The following is a 12,863-nucleotide window of genomic DNA, read 5'->3' on the forward strand; positions in this document are numbered from 1 at the left end:
TATTTCTGGAAGTAGGGATGAGGCGTGTCTCCTGGCAACATAGATGCAGCTAAGTTGGTGGTGGTGTGATGGAGAGAGGGGGATGTCATCACTGAGGTAGGAGGGAGGACCCTGACTAGTAGTCTCAGCACCTGATTCTAGTGCCTTCAGAGCACCTCTAAACCGGATCTACCATGGAGTCAAAGGCGCTCAGCTCCAGAACCCCTCTCCAGATCAGATCACAGCGCAGCCAGATTTCTTTCCCCAAATTCTGGCTGAGTGGGATGTCACAGGTGGCCTCTGGTCTTGAAAACTCCAGCAGCTCCTCTCATCTTTAAAGTGGCCCATCTAAATCTATTCATTTTCTGCAAGGTCATACCCTTGCTCCCTTCCACATCTTTCAGGATCTCTGATACCAAGTAAAAGCTCTTTATAGATCTCAAGACACTTCCATCAATTAATTCATATTGTCAGAGACCCTCTCCTTACCTATAATCCCCAGCACTCCCTCAGTCCCCAGAAATTCCTTTCTTAGGCTTCTCAACCATCCCTCACTTCTTCAGGTCCCTCAGAAATACCCTCAGTCACCATCAGTTTCTCACAGTCTCCCACAGACCTTTTACAGACACCTCAAGTCCTTTCTAACTTCACTCCTCTCCAGGAAGGCCATTTTACCTCTTCACACCTCTGAGCATCTCTAGACACCCAGAGGTCCCTCGTAGCCACTTACAAACCGCTCTAGCACCCCTCAACAAACGTTCTCATCTCGTACAGACATTCGGATAAGATTCCTTCAGACTGACTCCCTCCGACTCCCACGGACCCCCATATCCTCTGGCGGTTGCACACGTGCGGCCCACTCCGCACTTCCCACGGGTTCTGGCCGTTAAGTAACCGCCACTATTCCGCCCTGTTCTCCTTCTTGGTCCAGGTTAGGATTCCCCAGGATTTGGGGTTTGAGTCAGATTTTTGCTTTTGGACTCCGAGCCGCCGTCAGAGGGCAGCAGGAACTGTTTGACTGAGGGATTACTACAACTCCCAGAAGCACCCGCTCTGGACTATCTAGTGATGTAGCCGAATTCATTGCGAAGAGAGCGGAAGTGTGACTGTGCTTTGCCTTCTGGTTAATGTAGTACGAAAGGCTTCAGAGTTACTATCCGTCCTGCCCCAGGAGTTTGTGTCCGCTGGGAATTGCACTCAACTACAGCGTGGACGAGACTTTTTTCAAAGGGCAGGGCAATTAGAGTGATCACAGGATCCGATTAAAGTGAAGCCTAGAACTCCATTTCCCGTCATTCCACGAGGCAGGAGAAGAGGGTGACTTCATTTCAGTTACAAATACTTCCGGAACACACAGACGACACATTCACATGAACTCTTATTTCCCAGCACACACTCACACGAGCTCTGTATACACACACACATACACACTCAAACGAACTCCGTTTCCCAGCGCGCTTTGGATTGCCGTCCTTCCGGGTATTAATCGATAAGTGGGGGCAACATAATGCGAGCACAAAACGCGAGGCTACTCCTAGCAGCTGGCTTCCTTCTTTTGGGCCTTCCAGGATCCTGTAATTTAGGAAGCCTGCGGATTCATAGAGCTTAATGGGATGTTCAAGATAAATTGTGTTTTCATTTTTTTCAACCTTCAGTTCAGCCTCCAGGTGCAACGTACATTGTTAGGAAAAGCTAGACAATATCCGAAGACTGTATTGTCTTGAAAATCCACCGGAAACTTTGTTTCCTAAATCGTTGGCGGGGAGGGTTTTCCTTCCGGATTTGTGGAAACTTGGGCGTGTTTGCACTCCATTTTCCAGTAGTCCCTGATTGACTTCGGCTCTTTCTTGGGACCTGGCGTCAGGAGAGGAGGCGTTGAAACTTTCCGCAGTCTCTTTTACGCGACTGCCTTTCCCCTTTCGCTCACGCTCTTTCCGGCAAACCTCAGCTGTCTTCTCACAAAGGGTCGGGATCCGGTCTGGACTATTCCCCAGCATGCTTCAGGATTACGGTGGACCCCGCCCCCTCAGTCAATGGTAAGGCCGCCTTGAACTCCATTTCCCAGAAGACACAAGGCTCGCTGTACCAACTACCCGGAAGCCTCGGTGTTGACTACATTTCCCAGCAGGGATTGCGGCCTAGCGAACGAGGGTGAAGGAATGCTCTGCCTCTCCATTTCCTAGCCTATCTCCGGAACTGCAATATCCACTTGGAGCTTAGGAATCACATGGGACTCCATTTCCCGGCGTGCTTTGGAAGTAGCTTTATACCTGCAATGCGGTGAGGGCGTGGCGACGACTACATTTCCCGGCTTGCCTCACAGCCCGATAGCGGCGGGTCCACCGGCTCCGACTCAATTTCCCAGAGTGCACTTGGCGCCAGTCGACATACAACCAATAAGTTAAGTGAGCGATTGGACTCCGTTTCCCGGAGTGCATCGGGCCTATACAGCTCACTGACGGAGTTGCCTGAGACTACATTTCTGAGGCACACCTAGGGACGCGCGGTTGCCGCAATGGAGTGAGTGTGCGACTCTGACTCTGCTTCAGAAAGTGCTTCAGAGTCCGTTGTGGGCAATTGTCCAACTTATTGCCCGGGACTCTATTTTCCGAGGTGCAGCGAGACTCATCATCGCCGCAGCCCTCTCTGAGGTCTTTGTGGACTCCATTTCCCAGCGTGCCACGCGGCTCTCTGTGAGGGCCTAGAGCGGCGACGGCGTCGCGTAGGGCCGGCGGACTGCATCTCCCAGCGTGCCCCGCGGCGGGCGCTGGGCCGGAGCCGGAGCCCGAGCGGCGCGGCCTGGAAGAGGCCGGAGCCCGGGGGAGGCGGCGGCGGCGGCAGCGGCGGGGGCAGCCCGGGCAGCCCGAGCCCCGCGGCCTGGGCCTGCGCTCGGCGCCATGAGCGGTGGCGCGCCTTCGGGCGGCGGCCCTGGGGGCTCGGGCCGGGCGCGGACCAGCTCGTTCGCGGAGCCAGGCGGCGGAGGCGGCGGCGGCGGCGGCGGCCCGGGGGGTTCGGCCTCTGGCCCAGGCGGCAGCGGCGGCGGGAAGACGTCAGTCGGAGCCATGGGCGGGGGCGTGGGGGCCTCGAGCTCCGGGGGTGGCCCCAGCGGCAGCGGCGGAGGAGGCAGCGGCGGCCCCGGCGCGGGCACCAGCTTCCCGCCGCCCGGAGTGAAGCTGGGCCGTGAGTACTAGCGGTGCCCGTGGCGGGTGGAGATCGGATCCCTGAAGCCACTCAGACGTCGATCAGGTTCTTCTTTATGCTCAGGGAGGAGCTCGAGGTCACTGTGCCTTCCCAAACTGGGATCTGAGATCTACCCCCTCCCAGAGAGAGGGATTCGGGGGGCGGGGGTTACCATCACTTCGAGTGTAGAATTAGAATTAGTAATTCTCCAAAAGACAGGGTCACAGGTTCTTGTTCTTCCAGTCCCGAAGTCTTGGGTCCGTGAACCTTAAAAACAGGAATCTGATGTTGCTATCCATTCGAGAACAGATCAGGGGTCATTGTCGCTTGCAAATGGGGCTCAAGGGTTATTGTTTCTCAAGAGAACACGAATAAGATCACCACCACCCAGAGAAGGGATCTGAATTTGCTCCCCTTTAGAGCATGGGGATTTGGAGTATCACTTAGAAGCAGGGATTTGGGCTTGCTGTGGCCTCAAAGCCAGGGCTTTCCAAATCTGATATCCAGATTCCCTTTTAAAACACTATCTGCCCATAATATGTAGAATTGTACACCCAATGGTGGAAATTAATGATTCCGGCTTCTTGAGGACAGATTGGAAGTCAGCATACCTTATCAGACCAAGTTCATAGTCACTAATATTCAAGAAAAGATGTCTTTCTTGAAGGGTTTCCTTTCACAGAAAACGCAATGGGGGAAGGGGCGGTTACCAGTCCCTCCCCTAGAATAAGGATGTGAAGTTATACCCATTTCATTATTCTGATGTATGATGTCATTGACTCTGGATAAATAGCTATATAGGATCCTCTCCCTCACTGGCCCCTCTGAATGGATCTGATTCATCACTGACTTCTTTTCTTTGGGGAACCTTTCACCAGTTACCCCAAGAAGAGGGATCCCTGTCCTCCAAGAATGCCACCAACTTTTGCTGCCATCGCAGAATGTTTTGGGAATTTCCTTTAAAGGACTGAGGCTAGGATAAACCCTTGATGATAGAGATCAGGTTCACCATTCTCACTATTAAGTGTTCGTCCATTAGGGACCAGTTACATACACGATGGGGTCTGGGGCTCTGAACCTCACAGGTGAGGTCAGGCCAGTGCTTTTTTCTAGCCCCAGAGTATTTGGGTAAGAGCTAATTGTCTCCCAAAAGTGAGAGTTAGGGCGCTGGCACTCCCTACGGGAAGAGTCATTCTTTTCTGTCACCAGAAACCAGTGGTGAAGTTACCAGCTGCAACTTAGGGAGGACTTAAGAGATCACTGTCCCCCAAGTTGTGGGAAAGGTTAGGGCTTTACTGACACAGAAGTACCTCAGGGTTCCTGCTCTCAAGTGGAAGAGGTTAGGTCAGGCTCTCCCTAGAGAAGAGGGAGCAGAAGGCAGTTAGCTCTCATCATGGGTGGATTCAACATCTGGGAGTGGTGGTGCCTCCTCACATCAGGAGGGACCAGTAATTTGCTCCTCACCAGAAGTGGAAATTAGAGGTTACCAACCCTGGCACAGCAAGAGGTTTTATGTGTCAGTATTCTCCCCTGTGGAGGAGTCAGGATTTGGGGTTCCCTGAAGGGAAGAGGGAGAAAGGAGACATCTAGGAGCCACCTTTGAAGATGGGGGAGGGACAAAGACCGTCCCCCGCCCATAAGCTTCCTGTAGAGACTCCCTGCCCTCTCACAGCCCCAGGATGGGGTGGTGGCCCGAGGGGAAAGGTCAGTAGATTGTGTGTTCCCTTTGCTCCCCAGGTGACAGTGGGAAGGTAACCACAGTGGTAGCCACTCTAGGCCAAGGCCCGGAGCGCTCCCAGGAGGTGGCTTACACAGACATCAAAGTGATTGGCAGTGGCTCATTTGGGGTCGTGTACCAGGCACGGCTGGCAGACACCAGGGAATTGGTGGCCATCAAGAAGGTTCTCCAGGACAAGAGGTTCAAGGTAGCTTGCGGGGAACGGGGATCAGGAGGTTTGACTGCACATGACTGGTGGGGGAACTCCAGCAAGAGTGCTGGACTTGGGTTTGTACAGGGGGTCTGAGCATGGGCCGGAGGAGAAGAGAGTGAGCTGTGTGGGGATGTGGATTCTAGGAGAACCCAGAGCTGACTTTTATTGGGCTCTTGTTCTTCGTAAGTGCTTTGTAGGCGAGTTTAACTTAGCTCAAAGATTCTCTGAGGGCAGGTGCTGTTGTTACTCCTATTCTAAGCAAGCAGAAGCTGGAAACTGAGATTCAGATAAGAGAATTGCACAAGGTCAAGTCTAGAATCTGATTCCCAAGCACTTCACCTTAACCACTGAGTTACTCTGCTACCCAGAAGAGAAAGGAAGCTGGTGGGGCTGATTCTGTCTGCGAAGGTCAGGCTCTGCCCCCAGGGTCTGGCACTTGCTGGGAGAAATCCCACCTGTGCTGCAGATGCCTGGGTGTGGGGCCCAGGCACCCCTGAGGAAGGGGTCCTTTTCCTCATTCATATATAGTGCCCTGTGAGCTGGTAGAGGCCCTTTGGATCCTGTATAGTCGGGACGTAGGAGAAACTGAGCCTGGGCTGAAGAAACCAGGTCAGAGTTTAGGTCTCGGGCAGTGAGGACTCTCAGGGGCAGGTCTTCCTCCAGGGCGCCGGTCAGAATTTGATTATAGGTAAGTCCCGAAAGTGAGAGGAGTCTGAGGATGGGGGCCTCTGAGGCCCCAGGGGGGAATAGGAGAGGCAAGAGCGCTAAGACAGGTCTTGTGGGAAGAGGCTGAGGCTGGATCTCTACTGGGAAGGTGAGGATGAGAAGCCTGGAGGCCAGGACTCGGGATCCGAGCGCCCAGATGCCTTCCGTGAAAGCATGGAGCGGCGTGGGGACTAGGGGCATCTGGATGACCCCTCCCTGTCTAGTGTTGCTCGTGCCAGGCAGGGAAGTGGGCCTCATGTGGCCACATCATGTGATTTTCAAGAGAAGCTGAAAAACTTAGATTTACATGTGAAGTCATTTGCTTTGTAAATCTGAGCAAAAAATCAAACATTTTTAAGAAGTAGGCTGCAGGAAGCACATGTAAGTGATCTGACTTTAGTTGTGTGTGAGGGGAGCTAGGGGTGAGGAATTAGGGGCTTCTCCATATGGGGCCTTGGAGCTAACGCACGGAGTGGCTTCTTGGCCCTGCCGGCAGGAACGGGAGTAGAGCTGTGGTGAGGGGTGCTCGGGGGGGGAGGCGGGGAGAGTGGCTTGTCTACTGAGGCTCTCTTCCCTTGCCCCCCAAGAACCGAGAGCTGCAGATTATGCGTAAGCTGGACCACTGCAATATCGTGAGGCTGAGATACTTTTTCTACTCCAGTGGGGAGAAGGTAAGACCTGGGTGTGGGGATTCCTCCTCCGCTTCGGCTCCACCCATCTGCCTGCCTTTCTCATGGCTGCTCGTCCCTTCCCCTGTTATTCCCCACACACCTTCCTCCCCCTCTTCCTTGCTCATTTCTCATGATGCCTCACACCTCTCCTTTGCTCTCTGCAGAAAGACGAGCTTTACCTAAACCTGGTGCTGGAATACGTGCCCGAGACAGTCTACCGGGTGGCCCGCCATTTTACCAAGGCCAAGCTGAACATCCCTATCATCTATGTCAAGGTAGGCAGGCTGGCGGGCTGCGGGGGTCCCACCCACCAAGTCAGGCGCTCCAGACAGACTCTCCCGTCATTTCCAAGTTTACGTTGGTCTCTAGAGGCCTCACGTGCCTTGCCCTTGTCCCTACATCCCCAGAGATGGAGCTCCCCAAAGGCAGGGCAGCCCAGGCCGAGGCCTGATGCAGTCAGGGAGGCAGGCTGACCAGGGCTGGGGAGGCTGCACGTTACCGGCTCGGGTCCACCCCAGGAGCCCACCGGCACCAAGCGGTGTTGGTGCGGTCAGCTCAGAATCGAGGTGGGGACTTAGAATGCAGAGGCACAATGAGGTCAGAGGCCTGGCCCGTGGAGCCCTGGCAGAGGGGGATGGGAAAGAGACAGGGTTGGAGGAAACTTAGTGTCCATGGCACCAGGGACTCAGGCGTCTTCATGGCCTGCGGAGGCTCATTCCCCTGGTGCTGTGCCCTGTGTGTTACTGTCCCTAAGGACGGATTTGAGTGAGTGACTGGGTGAGTGGGCGGGCTTCGGGATGCTGTGGAGGACAGGACCTGAGCAGCCAGCTGCACGGCGGGAGGAGGGTGGGCTCGCGTTTGCGGAGGTTGCATGGGCCGTCTTTCCTCCCATTGACTTTAAGCATCCCAGGCCTAGGGGGGTGCTGTGGGACTGCACCTTCTGGGGGGGGGCGGGTGGTGGTGATCTGGTCTGTGGACTGTGTCCTAGACCCAGCACTGAGCAGCTCTAGGGGTCCCACTGACTGCGACGCAGACTGCTCCAGAAGAGCTCTCAGTTTAGCAGGGTAGACAGGCATCATCACAGAGAACTATAAAACTACCAACAATGGCTGACCCGGAAGAAGCACAGGGATTCTGCAAAGAGGAGGCCCCTAGCCCTGCCTGCTTTGGGAGTGAGAAGGATTGAGGAAGGCTTCTGGGAGGAGACTGGGCACAGGGCAAGAAGTTGGCATCTCTGGCCACAGGCACTGGGAACAGAGGAGGCGGTGCCCAGGAGGCGGGCCTGAGCAGTTACACATGCTGGGCAATGGACGAAGCCCTGGGGCCGCAGTAGCAATGGAAACACTGAGATCCCTGCTCTTGGCACTTAACGTCCTAGTCAGTAGGAAAGAGAATAGCAGAAAAATCCAGGTGGAGAGGGGCTGGCCTGAGGGTGGTTTTGACTGCTGAGTGAAGGAGGCTGAGCCCTTCCTACAGCCAGTGGTTTTCTTGGTGAGGCTCCCCAGCCTGCTTTAAAACAAGGCCTTCCTGATGTACCTGTCTTGTCCATCAGGCTTCTGCCGAAGTGTGTGTTTGAAGCAGTGGTTTCCAAAGTGTGGACCGGCACCAGCACTAGGGGGCTGGTTGCAGAGCCTCATCCTGATCTACCGAATCAGAACCTCTGGGAGTGGGCCCTGCAGTCCTTGTTTTAACATGGCCTCCACGTGACTCTGGTGCTCACCAAAGCTTGAGAACCAAGGGGCAGCGGAAGTGTTTTCAAGACAGGGAGAGTGGGCCCGGAAGGGCTCTGCAGGCCGAGATGGTGGAGCAGGGGTGTGCTCTGCGGGGAGAGCTGGGCTGGAGTTCTGCTGTCCCCTGCCCACCCCAGGTGTACATGTACCAGCTCTTCCGGAGCTTGGCCTACATCCACTCCCAGGGCGTGTGTCACCGTGACATCAAGCCCCAGAACCTGCTGGTGGATCCTGACACTGCTGTCCTCAAGCTCTGCGATTTTGGCAGGTGAGCCTCACCTGGGGTGGGCTGGGTAGCTGAAGGGGCGAGGAGGGATCCCGACCCTTGGCCTGGGTTGACTCCTGCCCATATCTTCCTACAGTGCAAAACAGTTGGTCCGCGGGGAGCCCAATGTCTCCTACATCTGTTCTCGCTACTACCGGGCCCCAGAGCTGATCTTTGGAGCCACCGATTACACCTCATCCATCGGTCAGACTTGGCGGGGGGAGGGTAGCAGTCATGGCAGTTTTTGAGGTCCTTCTGTGTGTCTGCCAGGCTCGGTGATAAAGCGTAACACTGTTCCTTTAGCTGGTCCTCACAAATTCAGGAAGGTGACGCTGTCATAGGTGTATTTTAGTCTAAAGCTTAGAGTGGTGAGGTCACCGGCCCCCAGTCAGGTGGGACTGGGCAGGGCTGGGCTTTGAAAGCGGACCTGACTCCAGAGTCCATAGAGCCCTGGAACCTCCCAGGAAGTCCTTTCTCCTCAGTCAGCAGGAGGGGCTAACAGTGACCTTGGGGGAGTCGGGAGGTGAAAGGCTTTGCCACCATGAAGGTGTGACCTGTTCACAGGGCCTCGATGTCCTTCCCTGTTGCTGGGGGTGAGAGTGCCAACTTCCAGGCATGAGGAGAGGGTGTGAAAGTGTTCGGAAGAGAAAGTTCATCAGCTTTGCAAGGAAACTTCATGGTCCCTAGGTGTGAACTTGTGCTGTGGGGGTCAAGGTACAGGACTGGAAGGGGTGACTAACCAGGCCACGGCTATTTCCAAGTGCAAGAGAGAGGCCAGAAGTGAGTAAGGCAGCTCATTTAATTCTTTCCCTTCCTGAGGCCCGGAGAACACAGGTGTCTGTTCTGGGCCTGTTGATGTGTCCTCTGAGGCTGCAGAGAAAAGGCTTACTGGGATCAGAGTGGAGAGAGGCGATGGAATCCTCTAGATTGGAGAGTACGGCGTAGTCAGGCAGACTTGGAGGTTCAGAGTCAGGCTTTTGTGTTCCTATACTGTGTGACTTTGTGCAAGGCCCTTTCGCACTGAGCCAAGAAAATGGGGCTCTTGGCATTTCTCAGGGTGATCATGAAGGACAGAAATGGTTGCCCGGGGATGGGCATGATAGCTCTGACCCTCCCCTGTTCCTCTTCAGATGTGTGGTCGGCTGGCTGTGTACTGGCTGAGCTCCTCTTGGGCCAGCCCATCTTCCCTGGGGACAGTGGGGTGGACCAGCTGGTGGAGATCATCAAGGTGAGGGCAGGGCCAGGGCGGGCAGGGACTGGGCTCAGGGCCAAGGACCTTGGCTCAGACCCCTTCCTTTCCCTACAGGTGCTGGGAACACCAAGCCGGGAACAGATTCGCGAGATGAACCCCAACTACACGGAGTTCAAGTTCCCCCAGATTAAAGCTCACCCCTGGACAAAGGTGGGGCAGGATTCGGGGTTCAGGCAGCGTGGCTGAGGTCCCCACTGGAGGCCAACTGGTCTGGGGACCTGGCTACAGTCATGGCTCAGTAGTGGGTCAGTTAACTTTGATCACATGGCAAAGTTTAAAGCTGAGAACCCCCAGTAAATCCCAGAGGCTTGATTTCAGATGGGGAGACGGGCTCACAGCACAGCAGGGCCCAAACAGTCATGGGACCCGAGCGGGTTGCTCATCTGGTACAAGCTCACCTCCCCTCAAGAGGCTGCGTGTCAGTTTCCTCATCTGGAAAGCGGGGTTGTGGGGGCAAGCAGGAGCACTCCAGTGCCCAGGGCCTCAGCCATCTCCTCTGCACCCCCAGGTGTTCAAATCGCGGACGCCGCCCGAGGCCATCGCGCTCTGCTCCAGCCTGCTGGAGTACACCCCCTCCTCGAGGCTCTCGCCGCTGGAAGCCTGCGCGCACAGCTTCTTCGATGAACTGAGATGTCCTGGAACCCAGCTCCCCAACAACCGCCCGCTCCCCCCACTCTTCAATTTCAGTCCTGGTGGTGAGAGCCCAGCCTGGGATCTGGGGTGCTGGAGGGGCAGCCGGAGACAGTGAAGAGCTTGGTGTGGAAGACCGGAGAGCTGAGGGTGGGCTGCTAGGCAGTCCTGGGGCTCAGGAAATAAACCCCTGAGGCAGGGACACCCCAACCCACCTCATCTGCACTCTGTGATCTCCCGTGTTAGGCTCCTTCCAGTTTTAAAGTGTTCGGTGGCTACATCTATCCTTATCTGGTGCCCCTTTCTAACCAGGACTGGGTCGCCATGTGCCCTGTCCCTTGACTAGACATGTCCATTCCTGTCTCTAGAACTCACCATCCAACCATCTCTCAATGCCATCCTCATCCCTCCTCACTTGAGGTCCCCAGCGGGCACTGCCTCCCTCACCCCATCCTCACAAGGTAAGTTGGAGGCCATCTCCTGTGCAATAAAGCTGCATTTCTCAGTGTATGGGGGAGGGGGCAGTTGTTTTCACAGCACCCCCAGTTTACTGCAGAAATTGTTGACAGGATGTTTCCCATGTGAATGGCCATCTTTGTAAGGCATTATCGCCTGTATTTTGTGTTCAGATGCAGACTGGAAAACGAAAGACATACATTTGGCCTGCACAAACAGTTAGATTTGTTCCTCCCATTGAAAAGTGAGAGCTATTTTATGTGCAGATCCAGATTTCCTGTTTCTCTCGGGGAAGAAATCAGACTGGCAGCAGTGGGCCTGCCTCTGCTCAGGGTGGTCCTGCCAGCTGGAGCTGAGGTCCGGCTGCCCCCTGTGCTAGAGGGCCTATGCTCCCTTGTGAGTCACTTAGTGACCAACCTGGCCCTTTGGCGTCTGAGTTTGAAACCCTCGACCTAAAGTGACAGCTTTCGGTTTCTAATGTAGCATCTCACACCAGCTTCCTGCCTTGGGGTGGCGGGGTGGGGGTGGGGGTCCAACAGGCCCAGGTTAACCATCTGCTCCTTCCCCCGCTCAGCTTTAAGTGAGGCTCAGACCAGCTCGGACTGGCAGTCGACCGATACCACAGCCACCCTCACTAACTCTTCCTGAGGGCACCACCGACTACCCTTCCATCTGGGAGCCCTGTGTGGGGCTGGGAAGGGGGGCCATAGCCCACCAAGCTCCTGCCCTGACTGGGCCCCTAGACCAGAGGGCAGAGGTAAACAAGTCCCCACCCCCACCCCCCCAGTCCCTCCCTCACCAGCCTCACCCCTGCGGTGGGCTTTTTAAGAGGATTTTAACTGGTTGTGGGGAGGGAAGAGAAGGAAAGACAAGGGATGGGGGGCATGAGGACCTTCCACCCCCTCAGCCTCCCACCCTCCCCCCAGGTCTCCACCTCCTCCAACCCCCTCCCCTACTGTGTCCCTTGTAAATAGAACCAGACCAGCCCCTCTCCTCCTCTTCCCCCCCTCGCCCCCCGGGTGTAAATAGATTGTTATAATTTTTTTCTTAAAGAAAATGTCGATTCGCACCGTCCAACCTGGCCCCTTCCCCTTCTACAGCTGTGTCCCTGCTCCTGTCCTCTGCCCCTAAGGCCTCCTCCCTCCTCTCCCGACCCTGGAGGGCAGGGGCAGTGGGGGAGCTCCTGATGTCTTAGTTTTCACAGTAAGGTTTGCCTGTGTACAGACCTCCGTTCAATAAATTATTGGCATGAAAACCTGCTTCCTGTCTAGACACCTGTTTTCACAGAGGTGAGGGCGGGCTTGCGGCGGGGTGGGCTGGGACAGAGTGGGCTGCGTCTCAGGCAGGGGAGCAGGGTGGAGTGAACCCAGGCAGGCCCAGGCCTCCTGTGCCTCAGCTCCGTGCACGTGGTGAGCTGCCTCTGGGTTACCCACTGCAGCACACATCATCTGCTTCCACTTAGGGAGGGAAGTACCGTCATTCCCAGGTGACTGGTGAAAGAGCTGGCCATCAGATAAGTCAGGGCCACAGAACATAAGTAGCAGAGTGAAAGTTTGAATAAAGGGCTCCCTATATCATAGCCTGAGCCACCTGCCGCTTAAGGGGGACACAGGATGATGAGGGGGGTCACTTGGGCCAAAACAACCTTGATACAGACTCTTGGTGGGCATGGATGGGGCAGAGGAGCCGTTTCCAAACCCTAGCAGAGAGCCCCAAGCCTTCATTGCTGTCTTAAACAGGACCCTACTGTGCCCACCTCTAGGGATGGTGGAAAGTGACAACTTTGGGAAGGTTGTTGCAGAGGGCCGGATTTTTCTCCTTACTTTGTAAACATGCTGGGGCCAGATGGTGGGGCTGTGGCAGAGCGAAATGGCATCTCCTCCACATGGTGCCAATGGCAGCGAAGGCAAGAGGCCCTACAAGTAAAAGGGGGCCTGGAGAGGAGCAATTGAACTATTCAGTACTGGACTCCATTTGTGAAATGGGAGAGTTCTGAACATACCCCTGAGGGTGTTCAGGGACTGTTCCTATGGTATCTGGGCTCTGCTATCTCATGAGGTGAGC

The 12,863-nt window shown here is 55.4% G+C and overlaps 1 protein-coding gene across 1 annotated transcript; it reads left to right on the forward strand.

Annotated features, from left to right (window-relative positions):
* Positions 2,136–12,058, forward strand: GSK3A (glycogen synthase kinase 3 alpha). The gene is made up of 11 exons (XM_018062492.1): positions 2,136–3,159; positions 4,897–5,084; positions 6,383–6,466; positions 6,631–6,741; positions 8,334–8,464; positions 8,559–8,665; positions 9,592–9,689; positions 9,768–9,863; positions 10,222–10,408; positions 10,712–10,804; positions 11,374–12,058. Exons 1-11 carry the CDS (start codon positions 2,877–2,879, stop codon positions 11,445–11,447), a joined length of 1,452 nt encoding a protein of 483 aa, XP_017917981.1. The 5' UTR covers positions 2,136–2,876; the 3' UTR covers positions 11,448–12,058.

The sequence above is a fragment of the Capra hircus genome, chromosome 18 (genome assembly GCF_001704415.2).
Source record: "Capra hircus breed San Clemente chromosome 18, ASM170441v1, whole genome shotgun sequence".
Lineage (NCBI taxonomy): Eukaryota > Metazoa > Chordata > Mammalia > Artiodactyla > Bovidae > Capra > Capra hircus.

Coding starts and splice junctions, on each gene's coding strand:
- GSK3A (XM_018062492.1), top strand. CDS start 2,877: ATGAGCGGTGGCGCGCCTTCGGGCGGCGGCCCTGGGGGCTCGGGCCGG. Junction 8,666..9,591: donor CGATTACACCTCATCCATCG/GTCAGACTTGGC, acceptor GTTCCTCTTCAG/ATGTGTGGTCGGCTGGCTGT. Junction 10,805..11,373: donor CCTCACCCCATCCTCACAAG/GTAAGTTGGAGG, acceptor TCCCCCGCTCAG/CTTTAAGTGAGGCTCAGACC.